Source organism: Coturnix japonica, chromosome 6, assembly GCF_054131305.1.
Source record: "Coturnix japonica strain WE chromosome 6, WE-NBRP24, whole genome shotgun sequence".
NCBI classification, from domain to species: Eukaryota; Metazoa; Chordata; class Aves; order Galliformes; family Phasianidae; genus Coturnix; species Coturnix japonica.
The window spans coordinates 1,321,034-1,337,009 of NC_140668.1; the positions used below are offsets into that span (position 1 = coordinate 1,321,034).

General features: G+C 42.5%; 1 protein-coding gene across 1 annotated transcript in view; it reads left to right on the top strand.

The window, feature by feature from the left end:
* The window catches only part of LOC146760193 (uncharacterized), a 66,191-nt gene that overhangs the window by 13,269 nt on the left and 36,946 nt on the right, over nt 1–15,976 (top strand). The window contains exons 14-24 of the mRNA XM_085551382.1: nt 78–228; nt 1,910–1,971; nt 2,990–3,092; nt 4,775–4,836; nt 5,856–5,958; nt 7,640–7,701; nt 8,718–8,820; nt 10,502–10,563; nt 11,581–11,683; nt 13,365–13,426; nt 14,446–14,548. Coding sequence (XP_085407508.1) covers nt 78–228; nt 1,910–1,971; nt 2,990–3,092; nt 4,775–4,836; nt 5,856–5,958; nt 7,640–7,701; nt 8,718–8,820; nt 10,502–10,563; nt 11,581–11,683; nt 13,365–13,426; nt 14,446–14,548 — 976 coding nt within the window. The remainder of the gene's footprint in view (nt 1–77; nt 229–1,909; nt 1,972–2,989; nt 3,093–4,774; nt 4,837–5,855; nt 5,959–7,639; nt 7,702–8,717; nt 8,821–10,501; nt 10,564–11,580; nt 11,684–13,364; nt 13,427–14,445; nt 14,549–15,976) is intronic.

Here is a 15,976-nt window from a genome sequence, read left to right on the forward strand (position 1 = left end):
GAATAGTTTAGATGAATTGTGAGGATTTTTTGCCCTTTTATTTAAAATGCAAAAACCTTTGTTAGATTTTATTTTAAAAAAATTGTTTTGTACAAATTCTTACGCGTATGTACTGTATTGTACAGCCGTGTTCTGAAGGTCCGAGGAAAGCATCTCCTCCTGTGTTTCTCCCACCTGCAGTTGAACATGGAGTACGCTTGCAGAGTGTTTCAGGGGAGCACAACAAGGGTAAATATCTCATAGATTGGATTTGTCTGTGTTTATAGACAAGTGAAATTTTTCTTTTGCTTTCCTTGTTAGTCCTGTTGTTCAGTGAATATGTGCTGTAGCAATGAAGTGCTTGGCTGACGTTAATTAACAGCAGTGAACACTGCACTTGCTGGCCTGCTTGATTAGTCCAGGAGGTTCTTGCGTTCATTCTGTATACTTTTTGGATATGTATTTGTTCGGGTGTTTTTCTTTGCTTTAAGTGGTTGCTTAAAGTGGTGGGAGTGGTATCTGGCTTAAGATTTAGCTGTGAACCCTAGCCTGCTGTGGTGGAGAAGGTCTGCAGCTTTTGTTGCTTTTCGTTCTTTCCTAAAGGTCACAAATGGTGGTGCTGGGTTCCTAATGATTATGTCTGATGCAAGTTTCTTTATTAATTTTGTTGCTGTGTTCTCCTTGATCTGCACAAAACAAGTAGGTAGTCTAGTGTGTCTTGTGTGTGACACTATTGATTCCCTTTCTAATGGGTACTATCAGATTGAAAAGCTGTGGTTTTTCAGGGCTTCAGCCAAGAGCTGACCTGATTCAAAGTCAGAGAAGACTCTTCCAGTGCCTCACCTTGTTCAGTTGTAAAATGTAGGAGATCTCTCCTGCGCTACTCGTTTGTATGCTTGAGAGCATGACCTCAGAGAGAGGTGGGTGCTTAGGTACTCACCCTAGGGTCTCAGAGCAGAAGATAGTATGTCCGTCTCCAGAGGATATCTTGTTGCTGTAGATGTTTTCAGAGCTCGTGTAGCTATTGGTCAGTTGCTGCTCAGAAGGTGTGGAAGCAGCACTCACGGTGCATTCACTTTTCTCTTAGTGCATTTTAGGTGCAAAGAGTTTATTTTGGAAAAGCATGAATAGTCAGCGCTCAGGCTGGAATCAGCAGTTACGGTTTTCCAGAGCGGACGCCATTGCTCCTGTCTGGCTCATTCCTGTAAATTTTCCTTGCGTTTCTGTGTGAGTCAATCCTGAGTTTGTTTTACATAATGGAGTAGCTTAGAAGAGAGAACTGACTGTGGTCTGCTCTAGATGGGAGTTTGGTGGTCAGAAGATACTAGACTTTGAAGTGATAAGATTTAAAATGCTTGCAGTGTTCTGGACTGTATTGGAGCTGTGAGCTTCTGTTTCATTCCTAAATGTCAGTCCTTGTGTATGTACCTGGTCAGAAGTTGCAGGATTATGAATCATGGTCAGGTGAGATATCCCTTGATAGCACTAAGCAAGGAGCCGTGTGTGTTGGCAGCTTCCTCTTAGTGTGAGGTTGTTTTGTATCGTGCTTTTGTGGTGTGTCCTGTAGAGTGGAATGTGATAGTAAGTGCCAGATGATGGAGGTGTAGGCAAGAGGGAAGATGACTCAGGGTGTCCATATGCTGAGTCTGAAGCATGCTGGAGTTTCTTCCTTAACGTTGTCCCAACACGAAGGACATTGTCATGTCAGCCATGATTCTTATGCATCTTTTGCTGGAAAAGAAATGAAGAGGAGAAAACAGAATACTGTGATGTGACTGGGTGTAAAGCTACCGTTGAGTGTAACTCATTTCTTGGTTTGTCCTTTGCTGTAGTGCTGTTACTCATCTTTCAGATCCTTTGTTTGACTGATGGGGTATAAAAGTGGAGTGCAGTAAATTCTCAGTGTCTCTCTTTGTCCATTTTTTTGTAGGTGCTCTGCCAGCAGTAGGAGCAGAGAAAAAGGAAGAGTCTGATTCTCCCTGGGATTCTGAGGTACTTTCTGTGATATGTGCATCTCCCCGGTCTGTGGGAGAGCCAGATGAGAACTACGTGAGAGCTTGCCTTTGAGTTGAGCTCTGCCCCTGGTGAGGCTTATTTACCCCATGTTGCTGCTGCTCGATGTCCTGTATCTGAGGGTCATTGAAATACCTGTAGCGTAGGTTCTCTGTTGAGATAGTACTGGGACAAAGTTATGTCAAACTACTTACGTTGGCCTCCTGGCTGCAGGCTTTGGAGTTGATTTTCTAGCACAGTTTTAATACAGCAGTTTATTGCTGCTTTTAAACTTATGAACTTCTCAGGCATATTTTTGTGAGGATTTTTTTCCCCCTACTATTCAGATCTATTCTGCTGATCCAGTCAGAGTTTAATGGATGCCAATACATTGAGCAACCCAGACATTTAGATTTTTCTGTATAGAACCTCTGTCTTCTCTAGATAGACTTAATCCGATTTTGAAAATCATGTTCAGCAGACACCAAGTGTGCTGGCTGTGCTTATCCTTTCTGTCTGATAATTCTCAAGATGAGAGTGAGCAGGGTCTGTAGCTACTTCCCCTCTAGCCTTTGTTGTTGGGAAAAAAACTAATTCCCCACTCCTTTCTTAAAAATACAAGACTTTCTAGATAGCTTTAATCGCTATCAGCTTTGCCTTTTTGGCCTTTAAGCAGATCAAATCTTGCTTTTGCAACGTAGTGATGCACTCACTCAACATTGTGGGACATGTGCCCCAGCAATGTAGGCTCATATTTGAATGCCAGGCGCAAATTTGATGCAAATGTTCAATCAACACAGAGCTGCAGCTTCTTGTTCACAATCGACATCTTGATTTCCTGTGTTAATTTCTTGTGTGGCTCTGTGATTTGCCAGCCTTAATCAGCATTATGGAATAGTTTAGATGAATTGTGAGGATTTTTTTGCCCTTTTATTTAAAATGCAAAAACCTTTGTTAGATTTTATTTTAAAAAAATTGTTTTGTACAAATTCTTACGCGTATGTACTGTATTGTACAGCCGTGTTCTGAAGGTCCGAGGAAAGCATCTCCTCCTGTGTTTCTCCCACCTGCAGTTGAACATGGAGTACGCTTGCAGAGTGTTTCAGGGGAGCACAACAAGGGTAAATATCTCATAGATTGGATTTGTCTGTGTTTATAGACAAGTGAAATTTTTCTTTTGCTTTCCTTGTTAGTCCTGTTGTTCAGTGAATATGTGCTGTAGCAATGAAGTGCTTGGCTGTTGTTAATTAACAGCAGTGAACACTGCACTTGCTGGCCTGCTTGATTAGTCCAGGAGGTTCTTGCGTTCATTCTGTATACTTTTTGGATATGTATTTGTTCGGGTGTTTTTCTTTGCTTTAAGTGGTTGCTTAAAGTGGTGGGAGTGGTATCTGGCTTAAGATTTAGCAGTGAACCCTAGCCTGCTGTGGTGGAGAAGGTCTGCAGCTTTTGTTGCTTTTCGTTCTTTCCTAAAGGTCACAAATGGTGGTGCTGGGTTCCTAATGATTATGTCTGATGCAAGTTTCTTTATTAATTTTGTTGCTGTGTTCTCCTTGATCTGCACAAAACAAGTAGGTAGTCTAGTGTGTCTTGTGTGTGACACTCTTGATTCCCTTTCTAATGGGTACTATCAGATTGAAAAGCTGTGGTTTTTCAGGGCTTCAGCCAAGAGCTGACCTGATTCAAAGTCAGAGAAGACTCTTCCAGTGCCTCACCTTGTTCAGTTGTAAAATGTAGGAGATCTCTCCTGCGCTACTCGTTTGTATGCTTGAGAGCATGACCTCAGAGAGAGGTGGGTGCTTAGGTACTCACCCCAGGGTCTCAGAGCAGAAGATAGTATGTCCGTCTCCAGAGGATATCTTGTTGCTGTAGATGTTTTCAGAGCTCGTGTAGCTATTGGTCAGTTGCTGCTCAGAAGGTGTGGAAGCAGCACTCACGGTGCATTCACTTTTCTCTTAGTGCATTTTAGGTGCAAAGAGTTTATTTTGGAAAAGCATGAATAGTCAGCGCTCAGGCTGGAATCAGCAGTTACGGTTTTCCAGAGCGGACGCCATTGCTCCTGTCTGGCTCATTCCTGTAAATTTTCCTTGCGTTTCTGTGTGAGTCAATCCTGAGTTTGTTTTACATAATGGAGTAGCTTAGAAGAGAGAACTGACTGTGGTCTGCTCTAGATGGGAGTTTGGTGGTCAGAAGATACTAGACTTTGAAGTGATAAGATTTAAAATGCTTGCAGTGTTCTGGACTGTATTGGAGCTGTGAGCTTCTGTTTCATTCCTAAATGTCAGTCCTTGTGTATGTACCTGGTCAGAAGTTGCAGGATTATGAATCATGGTCAGGTGAGATATCCCTTGATAGCACTAAGCAAGGAGCCGTGTGTGTTGGCAGCTTCCTCTTAGTGTGAGGTTGTTTTGTATCGTGCTTTTGTGGTGTGTCCTGTAGAGTGGAATGTGATAGTAAGTGCCAGATGATGGAGGTGTAGGCAAGAGGGAAGATGACTCAGGGTGTCCATATGCTGAGTCTGAAGCATGCTGGAGTTTCTTCCTTAACGTTGTCCCAACACGAGGGACATTGTCATGTCAGCCATGATTCTTATGCATCTTTTGCTGGAAAAGAAATGAAGAGGAGAAAACAGAATACTGTGATGTGACTGGGTGTAAAGCTACCGTTGAGTGTAACTCATTTCTTGGTTTGTCCTTTGCTGTAGTGCTGTTACTCATCTTTCAGATCCTTTGTTTGACTGATGGGGTATAAAAGTGGAGTGCAGTAAATTCTCAGTGTCTCTCTTTGTCCATTTTTTTTGTAGGTGCTCTGCCAGCAGTAGGAGCAGAGAAAAAGGAAGAGTCTGATTCTCCCTGGGATTCTGAGGTACTTTCTGTGATATGTGCATCTCCCCGGTCTGTGGGAGAGCCAGATGAGAACTACGTGAGAGCTTGCCTTTGAGTTGAGCTCTGCCCCTGGTGAGGCTTATTTACCCCATGTTGCTGCTGCTCGATGTCCTGTATCTGAGGGTCATTGAAATACCTGTAGCGTAGGTTCTCTGTTGAGATAGTACTGGGACAAAGTTATGTCAAACTACTTACGTTGGCCTCCTGGCTGCAGGCTTTGGAGTTGATTTTCTAGCACAGTTTTAATACAGCAGTTTATTGCTGCTTTTAAACTTATGAACTTCTCAGGCATATTTTTGTGAGGATTTTTTTTTTCCCTACTATTCAGATCTATTCTGCTGATCCAGTCAGAGTTTAATGGATGCCAATACATTGAGCAACCCAGACATTTAGATTTTTCTGTATAGAACCTCTGTCTTCTCTAGATAGACTTAATCCGATTTTGAAAATCATGTTCAGCAGACACCAAGTGTGCTGGCTGTGCTTATCCTTTCTGTCTGATAATTCTCAAGATGAGAGTGAGCAGGGTCTGTAGCTACTTCCCCTCTAGCCTTTGTTGTTGGGAAAAAAACTAATTCCCCACTCCTTTCTTAAAAATACAAGACTTTCTAGATAGCTTTAATCGCTATCAGCTTTGCCTTTTTGGCCTTTAAGCAGATCAAATCTTGCTTTTGCAACGTAGTGATGCACTCACTCAACATTGTGGGACATGTGCCCCAGCAATGTAGGCTCATATTTGAATGCCAGGCGCAAATTTGATGCAAATGTTCAATCAACACAGAGCTGCAGCTTCTTGTTCACAATCGACATCTTGATTTCCTGTGTTAATTTCTTGTGTGGCTCTGTGATTTGCCAGCCTTAATCAGCATTATGGAATAGTTTAGATGAATTGTGAGGATTTTTTTGCCCTTTTATTTAAAATGCAAAAACCTTTGTTAGATTTTATTTTAAAAAAATTGTTTTGTACAAATTCTTACGCGTATGTACTGTATTGTACAGCCGTGTTCTGAAGGTCCGAGGAAAGCATCTCCTCCTGTGTTTCTCCCACCTGCAGTTGAACATGGAGTACGCTTGCAGAGTGTTTCAGGGGAGCACAACAAGGGTAAATATCTCATAGATTGGATTTGTCTGTGTTTATAGACAAGTGAAATTTTTCTTTTGCTTTCCTTGTTAGTCCTGTTGTTCAGTGAATATGTGCTGTAGCAATGAAGTGCTTGGCTGTTGTTAATTAACAGCAGTGAACACTGCACTTGCTGGCCTGCTTGATTAGTCCAGGAGGTTCTTGCGTTCATTCTGTATACTTTTTGGATATGTATTTGTTCGGGTGTTTTTCTTTGCTTTAAGTGGTTGCTTAAAGTGGTGGGAGTGGTATCTGGCTTAAGATTTAGCAGTGAACCCTAGCCTGCTGTGGTGGAGAAGGTCTGCAGCTTTTGTTGCTTTTCGTTCTTTCCTAAAGGTCACAAATGGTGGTGCTGGGTTCCTAATGATTATGTCTGATGCAAGTTTCTTTATTAATTTTGTTGCTGTGTTCTCCTTGATCTGCACAAAACAAGTAGGTAGTCTAGTGTGTCTTGTGTGTGACACTCTTGATTCCCTTTCTAATGGGTACTATCAGATTGAAAAGCTGTGGTTTTTCAGGGCTTCAGCCAAGAGCTGACCTGATTCAAAGTCAGAGAAGACTCTTCCAGTGCCTCACCTTGTTCAGTTGTAAAATGTAGGAGATCTCTCCTGCGCTACTCGTTTGTATGCTTGAGAGCATGACCTCAGAGAGAGGTGGGTGCTTAGTTACTCACCCCAGGGTCTCAGAGCAGAAGATAGTATGTCCGTCTCCAGAGGATATCTTGTTGCTGTAGATGTTTTCAGAGCTCGTGTAGCTATTGGTCAGTTGCTGCTCAGAAGGTGTGGAAGCAGCACTCACGGTGCATTCACTTTTCTCTTAGTGCATTTTAGGTGCAAAGAGTTTATTTTGGAAAAGCATGAATAGTCAGCGCTCAGGCTGGAATCAGCAGTTACGGTTTTCCAGAGCGGACGCCATTGCTCCTGTCTGGCTCATTCCTGTAAATTTTCCTTGCGTTTCTGTGTGAGTCAATCCTGAGTTTGTTTTACATAATGGAGTAGCTTAGAAGAGAGAACTGACTGTGGTCTGCTCTAGATGGGAGTTTGGTGGTCAGAAGATACTAGACTTTGAAGTGATAAGATTTAAAATGCTTGCAGTGTTCTGGACTGTATTGGAGCTGTGAGCTTCTGTTTCATTCCTAAATGTCAGTCCTTGTGTATGTACCTGGTCAGAAGTTGCAGGATTATGAATCATGGTCAGGTGAGATATCCCTTGATAGCACTAAGCAAGGAGCCGTGTGTGTTGGCAGCTTCCTCTTAGTGTGAGGTTGTTTTGTATCGTGCTTTTGTGGTGTGTCCTGTAGAGTGGAATGTGATAGTAAGTGCCAGATGATGGAGGTGTAGGCAAGAGGGAAGATGACTCAGGGTGTCCATATGCTGAGTCTGAAGCATGCTGGAGTTTCTTCCTTAACGTTGTCCCAACACGAAGGACATTGTCATGTCAGCCATGATTCTTATGCATCTTTTGCTGGAAAAGAAATGAAGAGGAGAAAACAGAATACTGTGATGTGACTGGGTGTAAAGCTACCGTTGAGTGTAACTCATTTCTTGGTTTGTCCTTTGCTGTAGTGCTGTTACTCATCTTTCAGATCCTTTGTTTGACTGATGGGGTATAAAAGTGGAGTGCAGTAAATTCTCAGTGTCTCTCTTTGTCCATTTTTTTGTAGGTGCTCTGCCAGCAGTAGGAGCAGAGAAAAAGGAAGAGTCTGATTCTCCCTGGGATTCTGAGGTACTTTCTGTGATATGTGCATCTCCCCGGTCTGTGGGAGAGCCAGATGAGAACTACGTGAGAGCTTGCCTTTGAGTTGAGCTCTGCCCCTGGTGAGGCTTATTTACCCCATGTTGCTGCTGCTCGATGTCCTGTATCTGAGGGTCATTGAAATACCTGTAGCGTAGGTTCTCTGTTGAGATAGTACTGGGACAAAGTTATGTCAAACTACTTACGTTGGCCTCCTGGCTGCAGGCTTTGGAGTTGATTTTCTAGCACAGTTTTAATACAGCAGTTTATTGCTGCTTTTAAACTTATGAACTTCTCAGGCATATTTTTGTGAGGATTTTTTTCCCCCTACTATTCAGATCTATTCTGCTGATCCAGTCAGAGTTTAATGGATGCCAATACATTGAGCAACCCAGACATTTAGATTTTTCTGTATAGAACCTCTGTCTTCTCTAGATAGACTTAATCCGATTTTGAAAATCATGTTCAGCAGACACCAAGTGTGCTGGCTGTGCTTATCCTTTCTGTCTGATAATTCTCAAGATGAGAGTGAGCAGGGTCTGTAGCTACTTCCCCTCTAGCCTTTGTTGTTGGGAAAAAAACTAATTCCCCACTCCTTTCTTAAAAATACAAGACTTTCTAGATAGCTTAATTGCTATCAGCTTTGCCTTTTTGGCCTTTAAGCAAATCAAATCTTGCTTTTGCAACATAGTGATGCACTCACTCAACATTGTGGGACATGTGCCCCAGCAATGTAGGCTCATATTTGAATGCCAGGCGCAAATTTGATGCAAATGTTCAATCAACACAGAGCTGCAGCTTCTTGTTCACAATCGACATCTTGATTTCCTGTGTTAATTTCTTGTGTGGCTCTGTGATTTGCCAGCCTTAATCAGCATTATGGAATAGTTTAGATGAATTGTGAGGATTTTTTGCCCTTTTATTTAAAATGCAAAAACCTTTGTTAGATTTTATTTTAAAAGAATTGTTTTGTACAAATTCTTACGCGTATGTACTGTATTGTACAGCCGTGTTCTGAAGGTCCGAGGAAAGCATCTCCTCCTGTGTTTCTCCCACCTGCAGTTGAACATGGAGTACGCTTGCAGAGTGTTTCAGGGGAGCACAACAAGGGTAAATATCTCATAGATTGGATTTGTCTGTGTTTATAGACAAGTGAAATTTTTCTTCTGCTTTCCTTGTTAGTCCTGTTGTTCAGTGAATATGTGCTGTAGCAATGAAGTGCTTGGCTGTTGTTAATTAACAGCAGTGAACACTGCACTTGCTGGCCTGCTTGATTAGTCCAGGAGGTTCTTGCGTTCATTCTGTATACTTTTTGGATATGTATTTGTTCGGGTGTTTTTCTTTGCTTTAAGTGGTTGCTTAAAGTGGTGGGAGTGGTATCTGGCTTAAGATTTAGCAGTGAACCCTAGCCTGCTGTGGTGGAGAAGGTCTGCAGCTTTTGTTGCTTTTCGTTCTTTCCTAAAGGTCACAAATGGTGGTGCTGGGTTCCTAATGATTATGTCTGATGCAAGTTTCTTTATTAATTTTGTCGCTGTGTTCTCCTTGATCTGCACAAAACAAGTAGGTAGTCTAGTGTGTCTTGTGTGTGACACTATTGATTCCCTTTCTAATGGGTACTATCAGATTGAAAAGCTGTGGTTTTTCAGGGCTTCAGCCACGAGCTGACCTGATTCAAAGTCAGAGAAGACTCTTCCAGTGCCTCACCTTGTTCAGTTGTAAAATGTAGGAGATCTCTCCTGCGCTACTCGTTTGTATGCTTGAGAGCATGACCTCAGAGAGAGGTGGGTGCTTAGGTACTCACCCCAGGGTCTCAGAGCAGAAGATAGTATGTCCGTCTCCAGAGGATATCTTGTTGCTGTAGATGTTTTCAGAGCTCGTGTAGCTATTGGTCAGTTGCTGCTCAGAAGGTGTGGAAGCAGCACTCACGGTGCATTCACTTTTCTCTTAGTGCATTTTAGGTGCAAAGAGTTTATTTTGGAAAAGCATGAATAGTCAGCGCTCAGGCTGGAATCAGCAGTTACGGTTTTCCAGAGCGGACGCCATTGCTCCTGTCTGGCTCATTCCTGTAAATTTTCCTTGCGTTTCTGTGTGAGTCAATCCTGAGTTTGTTTTACATAATGGAGTAGCTTAGAAGAGAGAACTGACTGTGGTCTGCTCTAGATGGGAGTTTGGTGGTCAGAAGATACTAGACTTTGAAGTGATAAGATTTAAAATGCTTGCAGTGTTCTGGACTGTATTGGAGCTGTGAGCTTCTGTTTCATTCCTAAATGTCAGTCCTTGTGTATGTACCTGGTCAGAAGTTGCAGGATTATGAATCATGGTCAGGTGAGATATCCCTTGATAGCACTAAGCAAGGAGCCGTGTGTGTTGGCAGCTTCCTCTTAGTGTGAGGTTGTTTTGTATCGTGCTTTTGTGGTGTGTCCTGTAGAGTGGAATGTGATAGTAAGTGCCAGATGATGGAGGTGTAGGCAAGAGGGAAGATGACTCAGGTTGTCCATATGCTGAGTCTGAAGCATGCTGGAGTTTCTTCCTTAACGTTGTCCCAACACGAAGGACATTGTCATGTCAGCCATGATTCTTATGCATCTTTTGCTGGAAAAGAAATGAAGAGGAGAAAACAGAATACTGTGATGTGACTGGGTGTAAAGCTACCGTTGAGTGTAACTCATTTCTTGGTTTGTCCTTTGCTGTAGTGCTGTTACTCATCTTTCAGATCCTTTGTTTGACTGATGGGGTATAAAAGTGGAGTGCAGTAAATTCTCAGTGTCTCTCTTTGTCCATTTTTTTGTAGGTGCTCTGCCAGCAGTAGGAGCAGAGAAAAAGGAAGAGTCTGATTCTCCCTGGGATTCTGAGGTACTTTCTGTGATATGTGCATCTCCCCGGTCTGTGGGAGAGCCAGATGAGAACTACGTGAGAGCTTGCCTTTGAGTTGAGCTCTGCCCCTGGTGAGGCTTATTTACCCCATGTTGCTGCTGCTCGATGTCCTGTATCTGAGGGTCATTGAAATACCTGTAGCGTAGGTTCTCTGTTGAGATAGTACTGGGACAAAGTTATGTCAAACTACTTACGTTGGCCTCCTGGCTGCAGGCTTTGGAGTTGATTTTCTAGCACAGTTTTAATACAGCAGTTTATTGCTGCTTTTAAACTTATGAACTTCTCAGGCATATTTTTGTGAGGATTTTTTTTTTCCCTACTATTCAGATCTATTCTGCTGTTCCAGTCAGAGTTTAATGGATGCCAATACATTGAGCTACCCAGACATTTAGATTTTTCTGTATAGAACCTCTGTCTTCTCTAGATAGACTTAATCCGATTTTGAAAATCATGTTCAGCAGACACCAAGTGTGCTGGCTGTGCTTATCCTTTCTGTCTGATAATTCTCAAGATGAGAGTGAGCAGGGTCTGTAGCTACTTCCCCTCTAGCCTTTGTTGTTGGGAAAAAAACTAATTCCCCACTCCTTTCTTAAAAATACAAGACTTTCTAGATAGCTTAATTGCTATCAGCTTTGCCTTTTTGGCCTTTAAGCAAATCAAATCTTGCTTTTGCAACATAGTGATGCACTCACTCAACATTGTGGGACATGTGCCCCAGCAATGTAGGCTCATATTTGAATGCCAGGCGCAAATTTGATGCAAATGTTCAATCAACACAGAGCTGCAGCTTCTTGTTCACAATCGACATCTTGATTTCCTGTGTTAATTTCTTGTGTGGCTCTGTGATTTGCCAGCCTTAGTCAGCATTATGGAATAGTTTAGATGAATTGTGAGGATTTTTTGCCCTTTTATTTAAAATGCAAAAACCTTTGTTAGATTTTATTTTAAAAAAATTGTTTTGTACAAATTCTTACGCGTATGTACTGTATTGTACAGCCGTGTTCTGAAGGTCCGAGGAAAGCATCTCCTCCTGTGTTTCTCCCACCTGCAGTTGAACATGGAGTACGCTTGCAGAGTGTTTCAGGGGAGCACAACAAGGGTAAATATCTCATAGATTGGATTTGTCTGTGTTTATAGACAAGTGAAATTTTTCTTTTGCTTTCCTCGTTAGTCCTGTTGTTCAGTGAATATGTGCTGTAGCAATGAAGTGCTTGGCTGTTGTTAATTAACAGCAGTGAACACTGCACTTGCTGGCCTGCTTGATTAGTCCAGGAGGTTCTTGCGTTCATTCTGTATACTTTTTGGATATGTATTTGTTCGGGTGTTTTTCTTTGCTTTAAGTGGTTGCTTAAAGTGGTGGGAGTGGTATCTGGCTTAAGATTTAGCAGTGAACCCTAGCCTGCTGTGGTGGAGAAGGTCTGCAGCTTTTGTTGCTTTTCGTTCTTTCCTAAAGGTCACAAATGGTGGTGCTGGGTTCCTAATGATTATGTCTGATGCAAGTTTCTTTATTAATTTTGTTGCTGTGTTCTCCTTGATCTGCACAAAACAAGTAGGTAGTCTAGTGTGTCTTGTGTGTGACACTCTTGATTCCCTTTCTAATGGGTACTATCAGATTGAAAAGCTGTGGTTTTTCAGGGCTTCAGCCAAGAGCTGACCTGATTCAAAGTCAGAGAAGACTCTTCCAGTGCCTCACCTTGTTCAGTTGTAAAATGTAGGAGATCTCTCCTGCGCTACTCGTTTGTATGCTTGAGAGCATGACCTCAGAGAGAGGTGGGTGCTTAGGTACTCACCCCAGGGTCTCAGAGCAGAAGATAGTATGTCCGTCTCCAGAGGATATCTTGTTGCTGTAGATGTTTTCAGAGCTCGTGTAGCTATTGGTCAGTTGCTGCTCAGAAGGTGTGGAAGCAGCACTCACGGTGCATTCACTTTTCTCTTAGTGCATTTTAGGTGCAAAGAGTTTATTTTGGAAAAGCATGAATAGTCAGCGCTCAGGCTGGAATCAGCAGTTACGGTTTTCCAGAGCGGACGCCATTGCTCCTGTCTGGCTCATTCCTGTAAATTTTCCTTGCGTTTCTGTGTGAGTCAATCCTGAGTTTGTTTTACATAATGGAGTAGCTTAGAAGAGAGAACTGACTGTGGTCTGCTCTAGATGGGAGTTTGGTGGTCAGAAGATACTAGACTTTGAAGTGATAAGATTTAAAATGCTTGCAGTGTTCTGGACTGTATTGGAGCTGTGAGCTTCTGTTTCATTCCTAAATGTCAGTCCTTGTGTATGTACCTGGTCAGAAGTTGCAGGATTATGAATCATGGTCAGGTGAGATATCCCTTGATAGCACTAAGCAAGGAGCCGTGTGTGTTGGCAGCTTCCTCTTAGTGTGAGGTTGTTTTGTATCGTGCTTTTGTGGTGTGTCCTGTAGAGTGGAATGTGATAGTAAGTGCCAGATGATGGAGGTGTAGGCAAGAGGGAAGATGACTCAGGGTGTCCATATGCTGAGTCTGAAGCATGCTGGAGTTTCTTCCTTAACGTTGTCCCAACACGAGGGACATTGTCATGTCAGCCATGATTCTTATGCATCTTTTGCTGGAAAAGAAATGAAGAGGAGAAAACAGAATACTGTGATGTGACTGGGTGTAAAGCTACCGTTGAGTGTAACTCATTTCTTGGTTTGTCCTTTGCTGTAGTGCTGTTACTCATCTTTCAGATCCTTTGTTTGACTGATGGGGTATAAAAGTGGAGTGCAGTAAATTCTCAGTGTCTCTCTTTGTCCATTTTTTTGTAGGTGCTCTGCCAGCAGTAGGAGCAGAGAAAAAGGAAGAGTCTGATTCTCCCTGGGATTCTGAGGTACTTTATGTGATATGTGCATCTCCCCGGTCTGTGGGAGAGCCAGATGAGAACTACGTGAGAGCTTGCCTTTGAGTTGAGCTCTGCCCCTGGTGAGGCTTATTTACCCCATGTTGCTGCTGCTCGATGTCCTGTATCTGAGGGTCATTGAAATACCTGTAGCGTAGGTTCTCTGTTGAGATAGTACTGGGACAAAGTTATGTCAAACTACTTACGTTGGCCTCCTGGCTGCAGGCTTTGGAGTTGATTTTCTAGCACAGTTTTAATACAGCAGTTTATTGCTGCTTTTAAACTTATGAACTTCTCAGGCATATTTTTGTGAGGATTTTTTTTTTCCCTACTATTCAGATCTATTCTGCTGATCCAGTCAGAGTTTAATGGATGCCAATACATTGAGCAACCCAGACATTTAGATTTTTCTGTATAGAACCTCTGTCTTCTCTAGATAGACTTAATCCGATTTTGAAAATCATGTTCAGCAGACACCAAGTGTGCTGGCTGTGCTTATCCTTTCTGTCTGATAATTCTCAAGATGAGAGTGAGCAGGGTCTGTAGCTACTTCCCCTCTAGCCTTTGTTGTTGGGAAAAAAACTAATTCCCCACTCCTTTCTTAAAAATACAAGACTTTCTAGATAGCTTTAATTGCTATCAGCTTTGCCTTTTTGGCCTTTAAGCAGATCAAATCTTGCTTTTGCAACGTAGTGATGCACTCACTCAACATTGTGGGACATGTGCCCCAGCAATGTAGGCTCATATTTGAATGCCAGGCGCAAATTTGATGCAAATGTTCAATCAACACAGAGCTGCAGCTTCTTGTTCACAATCGACATCTTGATTTCCTGTGTTAATTTCTTGTGTGGCTCTGTGATTTGCCAGCCTTAATCAGCATTATGGAATAGTTTAGATGAATTGTGAGGATTTTTTTGCCCTTTTATTTAAAATGCAAAAACCTTTGTTAGATTTTATTTTAAAAAAATTGTTTTGTACAAATTCTTACGCGTATGTACTGTATTGTACAGCCGTGTTCTGAAGGTCCGAGGAAAGCATCTCCTCCTGTGTTTCTCCCACCTGCAGTTGAACATGGAGTACGCTTGCAGAGTGTTTCAGGGGAGCACAACAAGGGTAAATATCTCATAGATTGGATTTGTCTGTGTTTATAGACAAGTGAAATTTTTCTTTTGCTTTCCTCGTTAGTCCTGTTGTTCAGTGAATATGTGCTGTAGCAATGAAGTGCTTGGCTGTTGTTAATTAACAGCAGTGAACACTGCACTTGCTGGCCTGCTTGATTAGTCCAGGAGGTTCTTGCGTTCATTCTGTATACTTTTTGGATATGTATTTGTTCGGGTGTTTTTCTTTGCTTTAAGTGGTTGCTTAAAGTGGTGGGAGTGGTATCTGGCTTAAGATTTAGCAGTGAACCCTAGCCTGCTGTGGTGGAGAAGGTCTGCAGCTTTTGTTGCTTTTCGTTCTTTCCTAAAGGTCACAAATGGTGGTGCTGGGTTCCTAATGATTATGTCTGATGCAAGTTTCTTTATTAATTTTGTTGCTGTGTTCTCCTTGATCTGCACAAAACAAGTAGGTAGTCTAGTGTGTCTTGTGTGTGACACTCTTGATTCCCTTTCTAATGGGTACTATCAGATTGAAAAGCTGTGGTTTTTCAGGGCTTCAGCCAAGAGCTGACCTGATTCAAAGTCAGAGAAGACTCTTCCAGTGCCTCACCTTGTTCAGTTGTAAAATGTAGGAGATCTCTCCTGCGCTACTCGTTTGTATGCTTGAGAGCATGACCTCAGAGAGAGGTGGGTGCTTAGGTACTCACCCCAGGGTCTCAGAGCAGAAGATAGTATGTCCGTCTCCAGAGGATATCTTGTTGCTGTAGATGTTTTCAGAGCTCGTGTAGCTATTGGTCAGTTGCTGCTCAGAAGGTGTGGAAGCAGCACTCACGGTGCATTCACTTTTCTCTTAGTGCATTTTAGGTGCAAAGAGTTTATTTTGGAAAAGCATGAATAGTCAGCGCTCAGGCTGGAATCAGCAGTTACGGTTTTCCAGAGCGGACGCCATTGCTCCTGTCTGGCTCATTCCTGTAAATTTTCCTTGCGTTTCTGTGTGAGTCAATCCTGAGTTTGTTTTACATAATGGAGTAGCTTAGAAGAGAGAACTGACTGTGGTCTGCTCTAGATGGGAGTTTGGTGGTCAGAAGATACTAGACTTTGAAGTGATAAGATTTAAAATGCTTGCAGTGTTCTGGACTGTATTGGAGCTGTGAGCTTCTGTTTCATTCCTAAATGTCAGTCCTTGTGTATGTACCTGGTCAGAAGTTGCAGGATTATGAATCATGGTCAGGTGAGATATCCCTTGATAGCACTAAGCAAGGAGCCGTGTGTGTTGGCAGCTTCCTCTTAGTGTGAGGTTGTTTTGTATCGTGCTTTTGTGGTGTGTCCTGTAGAGTGGAATGTGATAGTAAGTGCCAGATGATGGAGGTGTAGGCAAGAGGGAAGATGACTCAGGGTGTCCATATGCTGAGTCTGAAGCATGCTGGAGTTTCTTCCTTAACGT